The 22,953-nt window shown below is 39.5% G+C and overlaps 2 protein-coding genes across 3 annotated transcripts; both read left to right on the top strand.

Annotated features, from left to right (window-relative positions):
* Nucleotides 1-55: 55 nt before the first annotated feature.
* On the top strand, nucleotides 56-12,917 carry ttll6 (tubulin tyrosine ligase-like family, member 6). 2 transcript variants are annotated; one of them, XM_036572823.1, is made up of 16 exons: nucleotides 56-381; nucleotides 1,157-1,343; nucleotides 3,916-4,077; nucleotides 4,280-4,317; nucleotides 4,470-4,588; nucleotides 4,695-4,825; nucleotides 5,250-5,406; nucleotides 5,546-5,689; nucleotides 5,918-6,003; nucleotides 6,265-6,490; nucleotides 6,670-6,848; nucleotides 8,896-9,084; nucleotides 9,237-9,384; nucleotides 9,876-10,121; nucleotides 10,503-10,785; nucleotides 11,937-12,917. In XM_036572823.1, the coding sequence occupies exons 3-16, from the start codon at nucleotides 3,917-3,919 to the stop codon at nucleotides 12,179-12,181; spliced, it is 2,352 nt and encodes a 783-aa protein (XP_036428716.1). In that variant the 5' UTR covers nucleotides 56-381; nucleotides 1,157-1,343; nucleotide 3,916; the 3' UTR covers nucleotides 12,182-12,917. The 2 variants fall into 2 exon arrangements, with proteins under 2 accessions (XP_036428716.1, XP_036428717.1); XM_036572824.1 differs by lacking the exons at nucleotides 56-381; nucleotides 1,157-1,343 and having other exon boundaries at nucleotides 4,019-4,077; nucleotides 4,277-4,317.
* A 2,074-nt stretch (nucleotides 12,918-14,991) lies between these two features.
* Nucleotides 14,992-19,089, top strand: hoxb8b (homeobox B8b). Its single transcript, XM_036571742.1, has 2 exons — nucleotides 14,992-15,576; nucleotides 18,089-19,089. Exons 1-2 carry the CDS (start codon nucleotides 15,153-15,155, stop codon nucleotides 18,391-18,393), a joined length of 729 nt encoding a protein of 242 aa, XP_036427635.1. The 5' UTR covers nucleotides 14,992-15,152; the 3' UTR covers nucleotides 18,394-19,089.
* The last annotated feature ends 3,864 nt before the right edge of the window (nucleotides 19,090-22,953 follow it).

Below are 22,953 nucleotides of genomic sequence, written 5' to 3'. Positions count from 1 at the left end.
AAAAGAATAGAAATTGAAAAACATGATTATTAACAGTAGATTTAAAAGAGAAGAAATAAGCAATACATCAAATACTAAATTTTAATTTGTTTTTAATTGAAAGTTTATTTCTTCTCTTTCAAAGGGTCAAGAACCAATCAGAAAGCTACTAGTATTCAAGCGTGAAAGGTGATTGGACGGCTCTGCTTTCGCTTGATCCAGAGCCGTATAGAGATACGGCTCTATACGGCTCTGGCTTGACCTAGTGCACTGATCTACTCACGCTCTGAGACTGGGCAACATCAGAGCGTGTGAAAACACGTTATTGCTTGGCCATGACACGAACAAATCCATAGCTTGATGTCGTTCTTCACCTGCCGTGTCCTTTTCTAACGAAAACAGGTAAGCATTTGTACACATTAATCTGAAAGGGATCCGGTAACTGCTCGTTTTTTCGTGAGTCTGTTTTTCGGGTTAGCCACACTAGCCGCTAATCTGTTTATAATAAAGCGTTCTGTTACCATGGCAACTGGAAATGTGCAGTCACGCGTTCGCGTTTATGTTAAAGCTAACCTAACTTAGCTAGCTAGCTAGTGTTTCTGGCTAGCACAACTCATGATTTGTGATACGTTACATAGCTAGGATGTGTATAATATCACTCGGATAAGTAACTTAACACAGTTTTTTTCTTGTCTCGTGCGGTATTTTTGTTAAAAAATCGAGTGAATTTAGGGCTATTTATCGCACGAATATGGTAAAAGGTTGCAGAGTATTTTGGCATTAAAATAAACATTAACGGAAAAGTTTTTGTAGTAGTTTGTAGTGCATAGATTTCGGCGTTATACCTCACCTGTTATCTACCATACTTTTTTTCACGATAAAATTTTGTTGACTATTCAAATCTTATTTGTTCCAGCACAGATTTGGGTAGCTAAAAAAATCTCCAAGCTCTTCTCTAATTACCTTGGACAAATATAAAGGATTAGTGCTTTCTCTCTTCTCATTCTCGATCGCACCCTGTCCTTCAGTTCGTCTTTGGTGTTGGCACGTATCAGGTGTTTGTCTCGTGTGTTTCTAATTGGTCACTCGATCTTGAGGATTTGGTGTGTCGGCATGTAAATGTATCCGACTTGGGTCGTCCCTACACAGGGGAGATGAATTTGTTCCTTTTTGTCAGGGACTACGTGCCAGCTTTGAGACAGACATGTGGCCCAGTGTACGTCACCCCAGCAGGGAGACTGACAGCGCACAGGTAGACAAGCCAAACCTGAATGCAGAGTCAGTTTAGTCGTTTTCCACCTGAAGCTGGAGAGGCTCCCGAGGCCTCTGTCAACATTGCCAGACTGTTCCCAACAAGTTCACAGGTAAGTGTGTAGAGCAGTGGTCACCAACCCTCATCGACCTGGTTCATCTTATTTTTGCCTTCAGAAGTCCTGCAGGAAGGTAAATCTCCAGAAGGAGGGTTGTTTACCTCTGACACAGAGCTTCATCAGTTTAACATTATGTTTTTGCTTTGAAATTTTTGCAAAAAATTTTATTGTAGTAAATGGTGTGCTATTATTACCTGCTGTTGGTGTTTCACACAGACTTTTGATGTCCTTTTAAACCGTAGACAGGTCCTTGGTAAAATATTAGAGAACAAGAGTAGAAGCAGGCTATACCGGTATTGAACGAGAAATGAGAATGTTCAGTGGTAACATTACCCCTCTGTTAGGTCAGTGGGCTGTTTCAGCTAAGTCAAGAGCCAAGAGTTCATGGTCAGGATTATCCAGATCACTGGATCAGAATACAGTTACCCAGCACCCAGGCCTCCCACAGCCTGCTGTGTTGTCCCTGCACACCCTCCTGTATTCATGGCCACCTGGGGCCAAGGTGCCTGTCCATCGGTGATGATGCATAAAGTGTTGTGTCCCATATTTATATCCCACTGTTCATGATTACTCTTGTATGACTGTGTGGATTGCGCTGTTGTTGACAGATAGCCTAGTCACCCTGAGGAGAGAAATGGAAACAGAAACGTGATGCTAAGTCCCTCTTTGCGCGCTACAAGCTATTCTAACGATATGGTTGATTGAGTTTCCGTGTGGGGATGTGACATCACATAATTTGGCACATTCTCTATCAGTATGCTCATGAGTAATACATTCCAAGTTTTGTAAATCCTCAGACACGCTTCATGTATTTCATGTAACGACTTCTCGGTGGTTAAATCTGCCTCTGCCCTAAATCATCTGATTGCAGAAACCATTCCTTTATTTAATTCCCAGTCAAAACGGCCATTAAGGACACATTATTCAAATTGCCAAAAACAGAATTCAACAGAAAATTACACAGAAGCCTCAACAACTAAATATGTCTGGTTTGTCAGTATTTAGCGTGTCTGTCCTTTGCCTTTATTACAACTTCCATTCTTTTCAGAAGACTTGCTCTCAGTTCTTCACAGAAATCTAGAGGGATATTTTTCCACACCTCCAAAGTTCAGTCTTAGAAGTTGGTTGCATTTTGTGCTTCTCACAATCCAAGTGATCCCATTTACAACCCCAAAATTACCAAAAAGGTTGGGGCTCTGTGCAAAATGTAAATAAAAACAAAGTGCAATTTAAACCCTGTATTTCATTGAAAATAATACAAAGACAACAAATCAAATGTTGAAACTGAGAAATTTTATTATTTTTTGAAAAATATATGCCCATTTTGAATTTGATGCCAACAACACGTTCCAAAAAAGTTGGGATGGGGGCAACAAAAGGCTGGTAAAGTTGTGTAATGCTAAAAAAACACCTGGTGGTTGATTGGCAACAGGTCAGTACCATGATTGGGTATAAGAAGAGCATTTCAGAGTCTTTCAGAAGTAAAGATGAAGAGGAGTTTTGTGAAAGACTACATGAGCAAATGGTACAGCAAATCAAGAATAACTTTTCTCAATGAAAAATAGCAAAGAACATTTGCTTTTCACCATCTATGGTACATAATATCATTAAAAGATTCAGAGAATCTCTATATGCAAGGGACAAGGCCAAAAACCAGTATTTGCTGGCCAAGATCTTTGGGCCCTCAGGTGGCTCTGCATTAAAAACAGACATGATTCTGCAGTGGGAATCACTGCATGGGCTCAGAAACACTTCTGAAAACCACTGTCTGTGAAAACAGTTCAAGTTAAAACTCTAAAACGCAAAGAAGAAATCGTATATAAACAGGATCCAGAAGCGCTGTCTCCTTCTCTGGGCCTGAGCTCATTTAAAATGGACTGAGGGGAAGTGGAAAAGTGTCCTGTGGTCCGATGAATCAACATTTGAAATTCTTTTTGGAAATCATGGATGCTATGTCCTCTGGGAAAAAGACCACTCGGCTTGTTATCAGCGCACAGTGCAAAAGCCAGTATTCATGATGGTATAGGGGCGCATTAGTGCATGTGGCATGGGTGATGTGCACATCTGTGAAGCCAGACGATGTCTTTTTCAGGGAAGGCCTTGCTTATTTCAGCAAGACAATGTCAAACCACATTCTGCACGTATTATAACAGCATTGCTCCGTATTAAAAGAGTCCTGGTGCTAAACTGGCCTCAAATTGGGCATATATTTTTCAAAAAGCAGTACCAATTTTTAACATTTGATTTGTTGTCTTTGTAGTATTTTCTTTTAAAATATTGTTTACATGATTTGCACATCATTGCATCCTATTTTTATTTACATTCTACACAGCATCCCAACATTTTTGGAAATGGGGTTGTACAAATTTACTCGTCAGTCCATAAAACCTCATTCCACAGATGTACCTCTAAAAATAATGATGGTGCAAGCCTAAAATTTTACACACTGCCAGCTGAGTGTAGTGACATTTTTTTCCTGACAATTGTAAGCAAATCTGAGATGGTCAGTCAAAAGGCCTTCTTAATTTCGTGTTGTTTGACCCCTGTCTTTCCTCTGACCTCTAAGCATGGGGCTTCCTGCAGAGAGTCCAGAGCCCCAGGACTCCTTTCAGTGTGAGCCCAAAGCAGGAGAGGAGGGAGAGGGCTGGGGTAGCGACGACCATGCTGAAGCCTGCACTCCCACCCCTTTATCTACAAGGAACAAGAAAAAAAAGAAAAGAAAGAAGAGGTAAGCTGTTTACATGGACATTAGCTATTGTTTATGTTGCCATGTTACATGTTTACTGTCACAGACAAGAGATTAGAGCCATTGTATCTATAAGCCTTGTTATCCTCAACAAGCTGGAAGCTGTCAGGGTTGAGGAGAGTGCTTTAAAAGCTCTGAGCACTGCCCAGGTCTGTCCCTTTGTCTGCTTCCTCTTTTCCAGATGATTGTGGATCAATCTCACCAACTGTAAATATGAGAGTGGTGAGTTTCTGCTCCTGTATAATGGATGTGAATTCTGGATGGATTATGACTATTTTCAAGGAAGACTTGTGAAGATTTGTAAACAATCTTGTACTATTGTAACTCTTCATTAGTGTTTTGGTGTTCACTGATTTTTCTGTCCTTTCTGCAAGTGCGCCGTGCTGCTCACAGATATGGCCTGCGAGAGGCTGGGGAGGGAGAAGACTGGACCTTATTTTGGACAGATTGTTCCGTCTCTTTGGACAGAGTCATGGATATGAAGCGATACCAAGTGCTTACACTTGTTTTTCTCCACTCATAATTTAGGCTGTAATGTGCCTGTTTTCAGCTGTCCTATTTTTGCACTGATGGTGCCTGTTTTTTTTTCTGCCACAAAGAAAATCAACCATTTTCCAGGGATGAGCGAGATCTGCAGGAAAGACCTTCTTGCAAGAAACATGAACCGTATGTTGAAGCTCTTTCCCAAAGACTATAACATCTTCCCTCGAACTTGGTGCCTTCCTGCAGAGTGAGTTTTTTGTACTTTAGAGCTCATAAGGCATTTAAAAAATAATGTTCCAGTTATATGTGTCACAGACATTCCATATGTTCCATGTTAAATTAGGGTGGGCAGTGTGACAATATTTATTGTTATTGTGATAAATTATATCACATTATGTCACAATATATTTTTCTGAGCATATCGTGGATACTGGTTCTTCATCTTTGTTCCAACTTATAAAAGCTCAGGAAAAACTAAATAGCTTAATACATATTATTTATCGAGAAATTGTTTTGAAGTATCAAGGTCAGCCTAGGTGGTCAGACTAGTCTAGGCCTACATTGTCCTTTTAATGTAAAATTTGTACTCCGGATGCTGACTGGTCTAGGATTAGGCTGAATCTCTATCCAAAAGACCAGTCCATTGTATTTATGCCATGTCTACACTATAGTTACAGTGATTTTCAAGCCTACACCAGAGCCAAAAAGCATAAGACGTACATTTGCAAGCCAGACTCAGGTTGCCAAGGACGTGGTATCTTTCTCACGAAGTCCAGCAAGGACATTCGGCCAGGGGAACACATGATCTGCCAGGTGTATATATCCAGGGTAAGACACTATTCATGAACCCGCACGGCCATTACATTAATCAAAACTCTATTCTTATGTGTGTCCCACGTTACAAATGCACATTTAATTACATAGGCATTCTCTTTAATGTTTAAATGCATTGCCTTTCTTTCCACAGCCATTCATAATTGATGGGTTCAAGTTTGACTTGCGCATTTATGTCTTGGTGACTAGCTGTGACCCCTTCCGTATCTTTGTGTATAATGAGGGACTGGCCCGTTTCTGCACCAGCCAATACAATGAACCCACTAGCAACAATATGGTGAGAGAAAGCAGACAGCTCTATGACTTACAAAACGTGTATTCATTTGTAATATTCAATTAATAAATGTGGTATCTTGATGAAACTTTAAAGTAGAAATGCTTGTCAAGCAAAATACTTGTCATTAAAATAAAACAAAAATAGCCAATGTTGATACAATGTGAAGTATCAAATACATAATACAACATAACACTTAACTATTTGTGTGGATCCCCATTTTCCTCAAAGGATGAAGTTTGCATGCACCTGACCAACTATGCCATCAACAAGCACAGTGAGAATTTTGTCCGGGATGATGACACAGGCAGCAAGAGGTAATGTTTTTCCTAAATAGACAGGTATTTTTAAAAAGACTAAAATAACAGACTTTTGCTGGCTCCAATTACAAATTATTGTGTTTGTTTTTGAATTGTATAGTACAGTATGTGATCTATATAAATCTATGCATTGATCCTGCCTGACACTCATTAGGATAAATCTGATCTTGCCTTTCAACTAAAGAACTTATTTAGTCTTGGAAATCTCAAAATAATCTCAAATCTAACACTAAACTCTGATTTTTTACTTTCTTGCAGGAAGCTTTCTACCCTCAACAAGCATCTGGAAGCCATGTGTTATGACACAGAGAAGGTGTGGGTGGACATTGAGGATGTGATCATAAAGACCCTTATCTCGGCTCATCCCATTCTCAAGCACAACTATCATACCTGCTTCCCCAACCATGCGGCAGGCAGCGCCTGTTTTGAGATCCTGGGCTTTGATGTGCTGCTGGACCACCGGCTCAAGCCCTGGCTACTGGAGGTAGGATCCCTTTGGGAGTATTCCATTCTGTTTTTCTTCTGTCTAATGGTTAAGCACTGGATCACCTTTATCATCTCCGTTCTGCTTATGGCATTCTCTCGCTGTATGTGTGAGTTTCGTTTTTTGTGTGTGGATGTGCATTTGTATCGTGAACCACTTCTGTCTGTATTTATGTAAAGGTCAACCATTCTCCAAGCTTTACCACTGACTCTCGTTTGGACCGTGAGGTGAAGGATGGCTTGCTGTATGACACTCTGGTGCTGATTAACCTGGGGGCTTGTGACCGCAAGAAGATTTTAGAAGAGGAGAAGCGTAGAGTGAAAGAACGACTTCAGCAGAATCGCTCCAGAGAGGCCAGGTCCTACGCTGCCACTATTAAGCACAGTCACTGCCATTGCAAACTTCCTGACAGAGTATATAGACCAAATTTCAATACCTAAATAAGCACCTTTGAGCCTATAAACAAGCAGGTTTCAAATTCTTGACAGGTGATTGTCTAAATTACATTCCACATGCATGTTATTAGCATCAGTGCTTCTCGATTAGTCAGCAATCTGCTGTGGTCAGTAAATACATCCACCTCTAGCACCTCACACTCATTTCTGGTTTAAGCCAGAACCCACTATTGGTTTTCTAATTTGGATCTAACCTGAAATCAAAATTGACATTTTTTAGCTACTTTAAAACTAATCCATTACAAATTGCTAATTACATCTCTAAGACTGTAATGAGAGTACTTATAAGAAATAATCTCATGAAAAAGTAATCTCACTACTCATTACTTCTGTGTTACTCTCTAAAACCCAGACAAATCTGAACCAGCTGGAAAGTACAAGAGGAAACCCTATAGCCCTTTTCATTATTTACAAAAACTAACCTATCACAGTAAACACTGTTCAAAAGGTCTGCCTCTATTCCTGACTTTTGAATAAGACAGACACAGTTGTGTTGATTAAAATGAATGAGTTAAATAGTTCAAAAACAGCTGCTTCAAAATAAAATCTATGTATGTAAAGGCTGTTTCTAAACTAATTACCCCTTTTTACATCAGCACAGGAATCTTTAGATTGCTCTCCAAGTTAACAGTATGCTGCAATGCTCATATTCACAATTAAAGTCATGAAGTCAGCTGTCACAGGTAGCATGTGCAAATTGTGTACAAGGACAGGCACGGATAAACTACAAAGAGGAAATTTATGTTTCAGATGCATTGTGTGTAATTAATACAGACATTTGAGGTTCCAAATACTTGACCGGTCTCAGTTACATTCCACATTTATGTTATTAGCACCACTGCTAATAACCTGGATGCGAAACGAAATTCCTACTAAGTCAGTAGCTGTATTGTGATTGCAGGACTACTAAGTTATACTACTTCTTTACAGGAAAAAGTAATCACATTACTGTTACCCCAGCACTGTTCCCTGGTCATTTTAAGCATGATTCGTTGTATCATTTAAAAAATAATGCTCTTATGTTCTTGTGATCTTCCATCTAATTGATAAAAAATACCATTACATCACCATGATGTCACAAAAAACAGTGCATTTATGTTGCATCTTAGCTTGTTCAGTCTGCAGTACCTTAGCTGTTGGATTCTTCAGCCTGGACTGCTTTTTCAGTGATGCATAATACAGGGCAGCCAGTAAGAACTGAACTCATTTACAAGTATCAGTCTTAAAGGCCCAGCAACAGCCTGTTTAATTTTAAGGATAAAGAGAGGTTGGGAAATGGTAGTGTAGAAATAATTTATGACTGCTATAGAAACACACAAATGTTATGAGTGAGTCTCAAATATAAATAAATAATAAATATTGGCCCAATGTCTAAAAATGTACCATTCAGTAATCAATATTGTAGTCAAGGTAGTATTTGAATCAACAATGTTTCACTGAAACCCAGGCCTAGTTGAAAATCAAAGTTCCATTATATCTCTGTGCATCTGCATAGCTGTCCAGTATCATAGTTTACCCATTGAGAAGTCAACACACACGCACACACGCACACACACACACACACACACACACACACACACACACACTCCTGAGTCCTGATTGTTTAAGATTGCTGTTTGACACTCTCTATCAGTTGTTGTATCATTTGGTTCCCTGAGCAAAAAAACTGCCAGGTCCATTTTGTTAAGACAACAACAACCACAATAAAAGGAAAAAAATGTGTTCATATAAATAAAGAATCTTTTTTGATAAGATGCTAGAGAAGATGTAATTGAGGGGAGAGATTGCTTGTGACTCACCGTATCTTCGGGCAGCCTGACATGTCTATGAGTTTTTCAGTCATATTTTGCAACTACCCAGCCATGCCAAAGCACTGCGGTTATCCATTTCATGACAAAATGCTAGTCTTATCTTTATAAAGACTCTACTGATCTTTTTTTTTATTATTAGGAATGAGGAACTTCGCCAGTCCCAGGCAGCCAGTATGGAGCAGATGCAGAGATATGAAGCCAAACACCTGGGAGGATTCCGACGTATCTACCCCAGAGAGGGAGGAGAGAAATATGAGAAATACTTCAAACATAGCAGCTCTCTCTTCCAGGAGACAGCAGCCTCCAAAGCAAGGGAGGAGTGTGCTAGGTATGTGCTTCATATTCAAGCTTTTCCATTTCTGCCCAGTGCATGTAGACACAAATAAATGTGAATAAACAGAGTAAGGTGCCCCCTTAATTGTTGGTTGGAGTAAGATGCTGGAATGTCAGTGTCAGGTTACTGTATGTTCATGTGTCCAGGCAGCAGCTGCAGGAGCTGCGTCTAAAGCAGGAGCAGAAGGGAAATCACAGGCGGGATCTACAGGGGGAATCTGCAGGAGAGAGAGCTAAACCACGCAAAACGCAAACTCAAACCACAAACTCCTGCCCGAAGTCTAAACAACAAGACGTGAGTCATCTTCTAGGACACCTGTCTGCCTGTCTGTGTGTCCTTTAATCACTTCTTTAAAGTGTAAATCTTGACCTACATCACTGTGATTAGTGTGTATTGAGTAAGTTTAATCAGTAAGCAGAATGTATCAAGAAATTACTATAAATGGAAAATTGCAGTATATTCGTCAGTCATTAATAACTTAAAATATTAAATAAAATTCTGATGCCTTTTTATTATATTTCAATGACCAATAATTATTCAAGAGATTCCAACCTTGATGTCTGTAGGTAGTGTACATTAATCTGCCACTAGAGGGAGCTAAAATATTATTTGATGAACCTGTCTTCCTGGAAAGCTGAGCCAGTCACTGAAATGTATTTATTTATTTAAATAGTAAATATATCCACCTATTATGATGCATTGCTATGTTCTTTTTTTCAATGGCTCATTTCAGTGTTCAACCCTAGTTTAAATCCTGTGAATTCCTCTGGCTGACTTTCCTTTAGCTTCTGTCCATGCCCCCGCTACCTACTTCAGTAGGAGATATTTCTCAGGCTGTGGATGTATCAGAAGAAGAAGAGGTGGCACGAGTCAATGGACTTCTGGAAAGGGAGAACTTGCTGCGGGACCTGGGCGTGGTTGATCAGGTGCACAGGCTACTCCAGGGCACCCAGCCTCAGTCTGATCCTGCAAGACACCCGCAAGAACAAACCAGTTTTCATTCACGCAACAGACATGAGAAGCTGAGCAAGGTAAGAGAGCATAAAAGAAGCAGAAGAGTAAAAGCAGTAGTTATATTTCATCTATATAATCTGACTGAGAAATTAAGATGAGAAGATTTGTGATTTTAATCCAGTAAGAATATACAATATACATAGTTTTTAAGATTACTGAGTGGGGCATCTGTTGCATAGCGCTGATGTTTATATCCAGGATATGACTTTTTATTCCAGACTATTTGTGTTAATTTGGGGAAATGACACAGATCATTTATTCTGTATGAATTGCCTTTTCAAATCCTTAACAAATTACGTAACAAGACCTCAGTTAATCAAACGTCCTCAAAACTCCTATTAATGATTATGTATAGGGTATTTCCAGTTATCCTCATATATTGTTCTGTACTGTTGCAGATGGATTCTCTGGCAGAGTTCTGGAGGCAGAAGCACCCCTGTGCTGTGATTCAGCGGCAGGTTCCTCCTGGAGCTAAGCCCTGCCTGCAGTACATTCACGCGCACCTTCTGCAGCAGGACGCACACTGGCTCATGCATGAGTGGGGTCCTGCTCGACCAGCGCAGAGTGAGCCAGCCGGCTTGCAGCGTTATGCACTGGAGACGACAACGGTGATAGAGGCCAAGCGGAAAGGTCTGACGGATCATAAGAGAGCCACCAGTGCCCATCGTGTGCAGTGTACAAGTAAGCAAATCCAACCAGTTTCTAGGCTGGCCTCAGTCTCCTTTTGGTGTCTCAGCATTCTGCTGTTTATATGGTTTTATATAACAAAAATAGGCTATTTTTATACGACTGTTTTCCTTAGAATTAAGGATATTTTTGTTACTGCCCCCTTATTGGACCGATATATGTACATTTTGATTGGCTGTTGAAACACTCAACTTTAGCATCAATGGGCAGAGCTGAACTGTTGTAGAGCTTAATTGACTATATACTTAAATATAAAGAAACAAAACATAGAAAAAGTGGGAGATGTTTCACTAAACTAAATGCCTCAGTTAACCAAATAATTTGAGCCCAAATTCAAACCCAAAGTCCAACAAGAGAAAGCATCTGTGTTGCACATTTTTCAAATTTTGTTTTCTTTGTGAACATTCACCCCATTTTATTCTTTTATTCTTATAGTTGTATGCAAAAGCTTGGGCACCTCTTGTCAAATTACATTTTGTTGATATTCTAAGTGACAACAAGTTGCACATGCTCTACAGAGAACACACTTATGCACATTTTAATGAACAATTACTGTTTATGTACTAAAGTAAACATAAAATGTAGCTTGTGCAAAGGTTATGGCACATTTATATATTTCATGTTTTACATTTTTCCAATACTTTCAACTCAGCAAATAAATAGAAATCATTACAAATTGTTATAAATTTACCTAAAAATCCATAAAAATGCCCATATTTTAGTGTGCTCTCTGTAGAGGACGTTTTAACTTAAGTTCAGTTAGAAAATCAGCAAAACATAATTTGATAAGGAGGTTCAAACTTTTGCATATGACTGTATGTAAACATCTGTTCTAAAGTTACACTCTCTGTCTCTCTCCCTGTTGGCCTCTCTCTCTCTCTCTCCCTCTCCCTGTCGGCCTCATATTCATTCTCTCTCTCTCTCTCTCCCTCTCCCTGTCGGCCTCATATTCATTTCTCTTTTTCTCTCTTTCTCTCTCTCTCTCTCTCTCTCTCTCTCTCTCTCTCTCTCTCTCGCTCCCCTCTCTCTCTCGCTCCCCCCTCTCTCCCTCTCCCTGTCGGCCTCATTCTCTCTCTCTCTGTCTCTCTGTCTCTCTCTTTCTCTCTCTCTCTCTCTCTCTCTCTCTCTCTCTCTCTCTCTCTTAGTCACTAGCCCTCTTGTTAAGGAGGGCAGTATAAGCTCCCCTTTTGCGGAGTTGAGGACGCGAGCTGCCATGACGGCTGTGCCACAGCTGGTCTCCAGGCGACTGCGCTGTGCCCCTGTGTGTTCCGACCCTAAAGCCATGCAAAGTCTGTTCATCATCTCTACTGCAGCCCCTCTTGTCACACGGCCAGACCTCTCTTACACCCTCCGCAAAGCCCCCCGCAAAGAACCCCAGCAGGGCTGTTAATGTGGGACGTGTTTCTGCTCAACAACTCCACAGCCAATCACAGCAATCGTCCAGAACACATCCACTAACTCTGTTCAGTCAGAGCTCGGCTCTCTCTCTCATATGTCTTTTAATTGTTTGGGAACTTTTGGATTTTCTGTAATTAAAAAGTATTATAGACTCTGTGTCGGGGACTAAGAGGGGCTGGTGCCTGATGTGACTTTTTTATTTTTTTATTATAGGGTTTTCTTTCTTGGGATTTCAACACATACATTTATTTTATTATATAAAAATGAATTATTGTGAGTACTTTTATAGTGTCTTTCTTGGGTAATGAGTACCACATTGAGTAATGTATTACTTCATTGAGCCTTCTCTTCTACTGAGCCAGTGAGAAACAGTTAGGCTATTTAAATAAATGTCATAAATGTGAACAGATGGGCGTTAATTGGCGGGACAACACTAAAAATAAGCTGTTTTCTGTAGAATATGTAGAAATGTACAGAGGGAGTTTATATTTTTAATACAAAAAGGAATTGTATTTTAATACTAATAAATAAAGCAAACGAAAATATCTGTATCCAGTTTAATTCAAACTGTGAAATTCAGACTTCTGCTTACAGCTTCATCACTGTTTCTCTGCCAGAGCTGAAAATGAAGTAAACAGCACTAAATACCCATAAAGTAAAGGCAAATCCAGCACAAAAGCCTTCCTTTAATCATATATCTGATCAGGACTTTATTAAAAATGTGTCCAGATTTTAAAGATGTTTTTATTGCTCAGATTTTTAACGTTTTTAAATTTCACATTTATCTAAAAGCCATCAAACCGTTCACATATCTCCTCCACACATTGAAGTGTTAATAATCATGATTTGAAATGAGTAAATTTTATTTGATAATAACAAATTCGAATTTTGAAACTTAATGAAAATATTACAGTGTATAAATATGAACGTGAAAGATAAAAATAAAGGGTTTCCACATTTGCTCTCTGTTGGCTCCATTGACTTCTTTGTATTGAGGGAAGGAAAATTAGAGAGAAATACTATATAGTATAGTAGAGCATTACAGCCATACAGAACAACAACAATAACAATAACAACAATAATAACAATAATAATAATAATATAATAATTGCAAAGCCCGCATCCAACAAAGTAGATCATGAAGCAAAAAATAAAAAATTTCGAACGTGGTCTATAATGTGTTTCGCAGCAAGATAATAATAATAATAATAATAATAATAATAATTCCATACAGTCATACATTTTTGCGAATCCTCTGAATTTCTCGCGGTGTGTAATAAACTCTAAAGTAAAGATATTTGAGTTTAACGTTTTATGGAAATTAAATCAGAATAAAATAATCAGATCATCGGTGAAGCGTCACTGTTCATCGATGATCGGATTATTATTTTATTTTGATATAATTTCTATTAAACCATTAGCCTCTCTTTCTCTTCTTCACCTCTGTTCGTAGTGCAGTTCAGTGAATGCAGAGCGTGCTCTGATAAACAGACACGCGCGTGCGGTTCTCCAAGCTCGCGCTCTTATACCAGCTTCGTTCACTCTGCCGAGCTGTATCAACACAGCCTGTTAGGATGTTAGGTATTCTGCCTAAATGGCTTACAGACATGTTTTTGCTCCCTCTGACAAAAACATGAAGCTTTTCGTTTTGTTAGCTCAAGAAAAATGTACATATTTTAGCAAGTGTAGTGAGAATCAGCAGTACTGATGTTCACCGCACAGCGGCGCTGCTGCTCTAAAATCACACCACAGAGCAGTCTGAGAAACACGTCCAGACTGCAGACATGGTATCTCATTAGTCGAATGAGTGAATGGATGAATGGATGGATGAATGAATGAATGGATATCACAAGCACTTATTATATTATTATATTACGTATTATATCGATTTTTGCGCGAAATATCAACGGTGACATTAAACAAATTTGTACCGACTCAAAACTGATCCAGAAAGACTGATTTAGTCCAGAAATACTGACAGAACATCAGCTCGTCTTTTAATATTACAATCAGAGTTGGTTATGTATGACAAATGCAGGTGTGCTCGGCTCGTTAAAGTTTTAGGTTTTAGGCTGCTGGTGGGTCTGAGTCCTGAACTAAAGTGGGGTGCCAATAGTGAGTCACTAACGGAAACCGCTTTAGAGCAGGTTTAGGCTTTAAGTCTGTATTGGACTTAAAAATCACAGACATGTAGACTAATCTGAGTCAACAGGACGAAACGGTAGATTCCAAAACATTCTGTCTCGTGGCGATTTAATGCGATTAAAGGCTCTCGAGACTTGTGTGGTTACAGAAGGCGAGTTTAGGGGCTGAAACAGTTTCCCACCAACAACAGCCCCCCTCCCTCCATATACAGTCTCTCTCTCTCTCTCTCTCACTCTCACTGTTTCACTACCTCTCTCTCTCACGCTCTTTCGCTGTCTTTTTCTCTCCCTCTTCCTCTCTCTCTCTGTCTCTCTCTCTCTCCCTCTTCCTCTCTCTCTCTCTCTCTCTCTCTCTCTCTCTCTCTCTCTCTCTCTCTCTGTCCCTCTCTCTCTCTCCCTCCCTTTTTCGCTCACTCTCTCTCTTTCACCATCTCTCTCTCTCACTCTTCACTATCTTTCTCTCTCTTTCATTCTCTCTCTCTCTCTCTCTCTCTCTCTCTCTCTCTCTCTCTCTCTCTCTCTCTATTTCTCTCTCTGCTCTGTGCGTTTGGAAACACTCAGCAGAGCATCATCTCGCGGTTCTGGAGGAGAGCGCGGTTCCTGATCACTGAACATGGCTCTGCTCTGCAGTTCAGACTGGAGCTCACAGGGATGTTTACGGCGGCAGTGCGAACCACAGCTGAACTCATTCATCTGGCAGAAGTGGGCTTCAGTCTAGCGCGCATGACTGACGGCGCACTGAAGCGGGGGGCTCCTTTAGCCTAATCACTTTAGTTCAGTACGGAAACAAATCCCAACAAGCCAAAACAAACAAAAAGCATGAGCTCCTATTTCGTTAATTCTCTCCTCACCAAATTCAAAGGCACTGAGTCTCTTCGTTCCGGCTATTACGACTGTTCGGGCTACGCGGGGGATTTCGGGGCCCGGCCGGCGGTGTTGTACGGACACAGCGCTGGACCTGCTGCCCCACACGCAGCCCAGCTGCAGGACTTTTACCCCCACGGAGCTGCGCCCTTCCCTCACGCGCACGCCTCATACCCGCACAGCGCAGGGCCGTACGCAGAGCCCACCGGAGACCCCCTGGGGCAGGACACCGCGCACGGGCAGAACCTGTACTCTCTCCAGGACCCGGATTTAAGCCAGCAGTTCGGGGACTGCAGTCTAAAAGCGAGCTGTGCGAGTGATGGCCTGGAGAGCGCAGCAGCGTGTCCAGCCCAGCTGTACCCCTGGATGAGACCCCAAGGTGAGACCCACGCGCTTTAGGAGACACCAGGCTCGCTTATTACCCCAATTAGATTTTATGACACGTGAGAATTAGCCGTTATAACCGGAGACGGGTAGCAGCAGCGTTCATTCACCTCTGTGTAGCTACGCACTTAAAAAAGATGGTTCTTCAAGGGTTCTTTAGTAAACACAATGGTTCTATTTGGAACCATGAGTTCCATATAGAACCATTTCATGCGTAAATAGTTCTTTGCAGGGTGAAAGGTTCTTCAGTCTGATGCAGCATGTGTTGTATATGGTCCTATTTAGCACCAAAAGGGTTCTGATATTGTTTCTATGTCAAGCTTGTAATAATAAACGGACATTTAGTGCTCGATAGAACCTATAGACATTCTCCATCAATCTGAAGATCTTCACCATGCAAAGAACCATTTAAGCATGAAAACGTTCTATACAGAACTCATGGTTCCAAATAGAACCATTGCCTTTACTAAAGATCCCTTGAAGAACCATCTTTTTAAAAAATGTTCTTAAGTTCAGGTTGGACGGATGTGTACTGTTCTAAGTGTTTCTGATTTTTTCTACTTATACAGCCTGGATGAGACTTCAAGCTGAGATCCACGAGATGAGAGCCATGTCACTTTTTAGACTCCAGGCCTGCTTATTGCCCCAATTACATTTTATAACACGTGATAAATTGGCGTTATAACTAGAGGTGGGTGGTTATTCCATTTGTTCAGTCCCACCTGCTTAAGTATAACTTAAATTGATAGTTAAGTAGTTTTTTAAGTATTTTTAGATGAACATTTTACTTATTCAGCCCAGCTGAGCTGCTGCATGAAGCCTCGAGCTGAGATGTTGGCTGAGGAAGCCTCCATGGTTCAGTCGAGGCACTTAAATAGGTTGTAGATCTGCATGAGAACCCTAATCACATTTTACGACATGTGATTTAAGCGTTAGCTGCCTAGTTGCGTTTACTCAGTTCCACGTGCTTAGCTATCATTTTATTACTGGATTTGTATTTTCTTCGTATTCTCAAATCAAGTCTGTTCGTGAGGAAAGGAACTGACTTTCACTTATTCAGGTTCATTTCAGGTTAATATCACTCTGTTCAGCTGGTCTCAGGCTGCTTCTCTCCTGATTCGCCAGTGAAAGCGGTTCACCAGCTTAACATAAACGTGTTGGTTCATTTGGTCACCAGCAGTTTAACTGGCTTTATTCAGGGAAACACAGATCGAAACAACGTACAATAACACATAACACTACAGATGAACAAATGCGAGATTTGCCATCAGTTTACGCAGTTTACACTTTAAATCAACTCCAGCCCTGACCCACTTTTCACAGTGGAGCTTCATCATATACATATATACAACATATCTTCTTCTTCTTCTTCTTCTTCTTCTTCTTCTTCTTAGCCTAAGCCTAAGCTGTGTCAGTTATTCTCTGGAGTTATTGTTTAAGTGTAATCCAGTAAGAATATTGACAGATGGTTTCAGGCTGTAGCACTTCTCTGGGGAAAAACAGCAAAAAAAAAACATACAAACAAAAAAAACAAAAACAAAAACAAAAAACTAATCTAAACTAATAATAATAATAATAATAATAAACCTTAAAGCACCCTCATTTATTATGAACAGAAAAAATGAGAGGGAAAAAAGTCAGAGAATCGATGTTTTATTCCATGTGCTGATGAAATAACAGGAAATGAGCACACACACACACACACACACACACACACACACACACACACACACACGCACACACACACAGGTGGAGATGTAGAGGTCTACTCTTGTCCAGGTGGCATAATAATCCTGATGAAAGGAAAATAATAATAACTGACCGATTAAAAACGATCTGATGTAGATTACAGCACTGATGGCATGTTCTCTTATTATTAGTATTATTAAACGTCTTGCATTTATTTATTTCATTTTCTTTGTTGTTTATTTTAGCTTCAGTTTCATTCCACTCTTAAGGCTTCAGAATAACTCCCTCACAGTTTGTATTGTTTTCCAGGTAGTTACTGAATAATAAGCCTTGCATTTTAAAGGGTTACAGATTCTGTTAGCATTTGTGAAACAGTTCTAGGCCTTCCTTCATGTTTTTATCACTACAAAAATCCAAACACTTATAATTAAAGTATTTTCAGTCTACTGCATTTGTGTGTTATACTAACCATGGCTGTGAAAATTCATGCTGTTGCAAAACCGACTCATTTAATGCGGAAATACTGACAGAACATCACTTACTAGTATTAATATAGTCAAAACAGGACAGTAAGAAAAGTAGAAAGTCAGGAAGTAAGGCCTGCTTGGCTTGTGAAAGGCCTGTTAGATTTTATGGAACGGCTTCCAGGTATTGTGAAACGAAGTATTAATTATTTTGATTTCTTGAATGCAAAGTACCATGATTGTCTTTAGAAAAGTTCCTGGTTATTCTCTGAATTCATAGTGTCTCCTCTACTTCTGACACCAACGCAACGCCCGAGTCCTCGGTTACCCATGATCCCTCTTTCTGCCCCTCAGGTGGCGGGCGGAGGCGGGGCAGACAGACGTATAGCCGCTTCCAGACGCTGGAGCTGGAGAAGGAGTTTCTGTACCGGCCCTACCTGAGCCGCAGGAGGCGCGCGGAGGTGGCGCGGGCGCTCGCACTCACAGAGAGGCAGGTGAAGATCTGGTTTCAGAACAGGAGGATGAAGTGGAAGAAGGAGAACAACAGAGACAAGTTCCCCTGCAGCAGAGAGGAGCAAGAGGAGGTCGAGAGGCAGCGGCGAGAGCGCGCACAGGACACGGGAACGCGCACAGCGGCCGAGGGAGAAAAGTCCCTCTGAGAAAAGGACAAGTTAGCTTAAAGATCTACTCTGGAGTAGACTGGACACTCAGTGGTCAACTGACAAAGAATAATAATGAAATAGTAGTGTGGTCAGTGCCGTTTGTGTCTAAAGCGTGGATTCAGGTGTTACTGGTCATCAGGAAACGGGACAGTTTTTAAACCTCTTGTTTCTATTCTTTCTATATGAGAAAAATACATACAGTGAATTTAATAACATCATTAAATAAAGACAGTCATTTTGGTACGAAATTGTATGTAACCTACAGAACACGCTGTCTTTCATCACCTGATAAGCGGTGTGTGTGTGAAAGACTCAACAGTGTGACTTATACAGTTGATCTTGTTTGGATTCAGAGCTGACTGGTAATCAGGTGATAAAGGAGACTTTAAGAGCCCTTCTGTATTTCCAGCTTCAGTAGATCAGTTCATCAGTTCATCAGTAGCTGATCAGTGAAACTATTATTTCCAAATCAACAAATGTAAGTATACTGCATATAACATATAATCATATATTACATGACATATTGTCCTGTATGACCTGATGTCCACTTACTGGTCAAAAGAGATAATGCTTATTGTTAAGCTCTGTCACACTCGATGTATTTCTTTTCTCAATGCTCAACGTACTGCACAGAAAGAATATTATTGTTATTATTATTATTATTATTATTATAGCTACAAGCTAAAAAAAACAAGTAACTACATTAATTTTTAATTACTATCACTATGTCGTCCATATTTCAATCAGTTCTTGCATTGTAATATTTACATACAGTATTACGTTACGTAATTTCCGCTCAACGCGGCCGTTAAGTACAAGTGTTTCATTTTCAGCGTCAGAAAAAAATACATTATAAAATACACAAAAGCTTCAACAACTAAATATATTATAAAAATGTTCAGTATTTAAAATTTAACGACATTAAACGCTAGATATTTCTATAGACTTATGTATATATATATATATATGTACATGACGTGAGTCTAAAAAGGACCTTGCTTGTTTTGGACCATGTAAAATAAATGAGTGTGTTTTATTTTATTTATTTATTTAGATTTTTTACAACTTCCGTTCTTTCCGGGAGACCTGCTTTCAGTTTTTCAAAGAAATCTGCAGGGATGTTTTTCCACACTCCAAAGTTCAGTTGGGAACATTTTCTGCTTCTCACGGTTCAGTAGTCCTGTTGAGTTGTCTTCTCACAGTGTAATGATGGACAGAAACACTGGATTTGTTCGGATCTGAAGAAAGAGTGGAGCTTGATTTTCTCCTCTCTCTCAAAGATGAAAGCTTTAAGTGCTGTTTATCTGATGGGGCCGTTTTGGTGGTCTTTTAGGTCTTGCATGGTTGTTAGGAGTCGAATTTGCTCTGTATATACCAATCATTTATTAACTCCATTCTTTTCACTTGTTTCTTTTGAATCTCCCCTTTTCTGTTCAAGTGGATTATTTTAAATGTATTCAGAAATATCTCCTGGTAAATGAGTAACTCAAAGGTTGTTTTGACTAGAAATTATTTAAATGAGGGAATGTCTTTTGCTCAGTACTGTACCTGTATGTGTGTGTGTGTGTGTTTGTCTGAACCCTGTAATTTAACATAATGTTGGGAATCTCTCCAAGAACTGTATTTTGATGTGTTGTTTAATGTATAGCGTTTTACTTTTTGATAAACTGCAGTAAAATCAGCACTTCAGACTTCAAACTGCCGCGTTGTGTGACTGTGCGGGAATGAGGAGATAATCAGGCAGAAGGCTGTACAGGGCTGCTTCCTCTGATTACTGGCTGAATGTTTGTTTAGGGTGGCTGTACTGTGAGCTGAGGTCGTGCTAAGTGACTCCGCTCAGTCCTGCTGTAAACCTCCTCGCCCTGCTGGATGTATATGGGAGCACTTAGACTGCGGTCTGATTGTCTTTTTATTGTCTCTTGTTAGGAGCGTATGTGAAAAGGGTCCAATAAAGATCCCTTTTGTGGTGATTGTTTTTCTTTTCTCTCTCTTCCTTCCTCCGGCCTGCTCTTTTTCCGGTTGTAAGGAGGGGGTTTGTCCTCAGAGGAAAAGGGCACCAATCCTTACACACCGTCTGGCGCATCAGACTTTACAACTACAGTCTCATTCATTAACTACAGACATTCATCCAGCACAGTCTCATTCTTCATCTATCCTTAAAACGGCTGTGGATTTTATCTGGGAGCTTTTATACACGTTTGGCGCATCTGAGAGAAGCTGGTGAGTTTTCGTGATCTCGGCCAAAATGACGGCCCAAACTCCTGAGCACTGTTCTTCTGCTGTCTTTCTGATTACGCTAAATGACATATAGGACTGGAGTGAGAGCAGTTTAGAGTTTGAGTTTGCCTTGTATTTCTCTCTGAGCCTCTCAGATCCACGCGGGGGTCTGTAGTCTGTACTTTTAATTGTCCCCTTTTCAATAAGATGGGCCATCAGTGACTCGCCATGGGATTATCCCCGTATAAAAACACAGTGATGAGGAAGGTCCAGGTGTTAAAGCGAACACTGACTTCATTTTTGGGTTTTGTCAGTTTTGTTAACTTCTGGTGTGAATGATGCGATTTCTCATAACTTGGAAATGATCTCAGATAAAAGTGTTTTGTCATGTGTCTGAGTCCAGATCAATGAGGAGCTGTGTGTTAGTTTCATCTCCAGCTATGAAAGTGCATTTTCACACTGCAGTTTGACTGTGAAATGTTCCAACACTCGTTTGTCTTTCTGTAAAACTTGCAGGTCGCCCGTTTTAATCCTACATGTGTGTTTGACTACATTAGAGAAATGTATACGTTTCCCTGACATTTTAATTTCATGTAATTCAGTCATAGATACAGCCGTGTGTGAAGGTTTGGGCACTTTGGTACAAATATATTTATGTTTTTTTTTCCTAAGTGAAAATAAGTGAACAGATCATATACAGAGAAAACATGATTTGGTGCACAGTTACTGTCTGTTTACTGAAGTTAATATATCGGGAGAGAAGAGCATGGAACGCGGCTTTTTTAACGTTAAAGTTTTTGGCACATTTTATTTTCTCTCCTTACGTTAAACTCGAACAAATAAACAGAAATGATGCGCTAATATTTTCTGAAAAATGACACATTTATGGATGTGTCGACTTAATTTAACTGAATCAACAAAACGTAAATAGTATTTGTAATGTATATTATTTATACTACGTTTAATCCCTGAACCAGTGAAAGAGAAGAGCAGAGAGAGGACTGTTCAGGTCTGAGTTCTGCTGGTGTTCATTAAACGAGCTAGTTTTTAAACTAGGACCTTTGAGTTTGGATACAGTGTGTAGGTATATGACGTCAGTTTAAAAATGACCTCAAAAACCAAATTAGACTTTTGGACCACGGAAAATAATTCTGTGGAGCTTATATTAAATCGTAGAAGTATCTAGCCTAGAATGTGGCAGAATTTGTAATTATTAATTACTGATACATAGTCCAGATTTAAATTTTATCGAAACAAATATATATATATATATATATATATATATATATATATATATATATATATAAAATGTATATATATATATATATGTATAAATAATATAATATAATATAATAAACACGCTTTAGAGTGAGCGAGTGTTTGCTGCCATTGCAACAATTAAATTAAAATCATACGGGTTCTTTTCCAGGTAAGAAAAGGCTTTGAAACGCTGCCTTTCAGTTGCAGTGTTGATAACTGACGGATTAATATAGTTTAACATAACATTATGTCGAACCCACAAGAACCATAATACACACCAACAACACCAACTGTAATTATATCTGATCTACTACTACTTACTACTACTACTACTACTACTACTAATAATAATAATAAGAAGAAGAAGACCTGAATCTAATCCAGCTTGGCCAAGGGCAAACTGTGATCTTTTTAAATTTAAAATATCTCACCTGAAGATCAGACTTTTGTCTGCTTGTTATTATTATTATTATTGTTATTATTATTATCATTATTATTATTATTATTATTATTATTGCAGAGAGCTGGTCAACTGAAACAAATTAAAACTGGCCGCTTTTTCAGCTGAAAAAGCGCAATCTTGAAAACCTGCTGCAGATTTTCACTAAAACATTATCAGCCTTTTCTGTAAACATGCTAACAAAATCAGAGTCTCCAGATAGCAATAAAACGAAATAATATGCCAAAAAATATACAAAAATAAAATAAAATAAATAAAAGTAGAGTCTATGCCCGTATGTCTGTGTATTCTCATTATCGTACACTGCTCTGTAGGACTGTATGTTTAATTCGATGCTTTTTCATTACATAAACGATTTAACACAAACATTTTACACTAAAATAGCTGAGGAGGTAAATCCAGCCTACATTATATCACATTTTTGTTACAGACACCATCAGCAGCAAAATAACAACAACAGAAAAATAATTCTGTACATCTGAAAAACTCGGACAGGCGCTTTTTGTTAATTGCTTTTATAAATCAGTAAATGCAGCTCTCGCGGACACAGCTGTGTGAATAAAGTTAGTGCTTTATTAAAGTTACACCTCCAGTCAAAGACTTTGCATTAATATAGGTGT

This window comes from Colossoma macropomum, unplaced genomic scaffold, assembly GCF_904425465.1.
Source record: "Colossoma macropomum unplaced genomic scaffold, Colossoma_macropomum, whole genome shotgun sequence".
Classification (NCBI taxonomy): Eukaryota; Metazoa; Chordata; class Actinopteri; order Characiformes; family Serrasalmidae; genus Colossoma; species Colossoma macropomum.
Note: the sequence above shows the minus strand (reverse complement) of the source record. Positions and strands in the feature narration are given on the sequence as shown.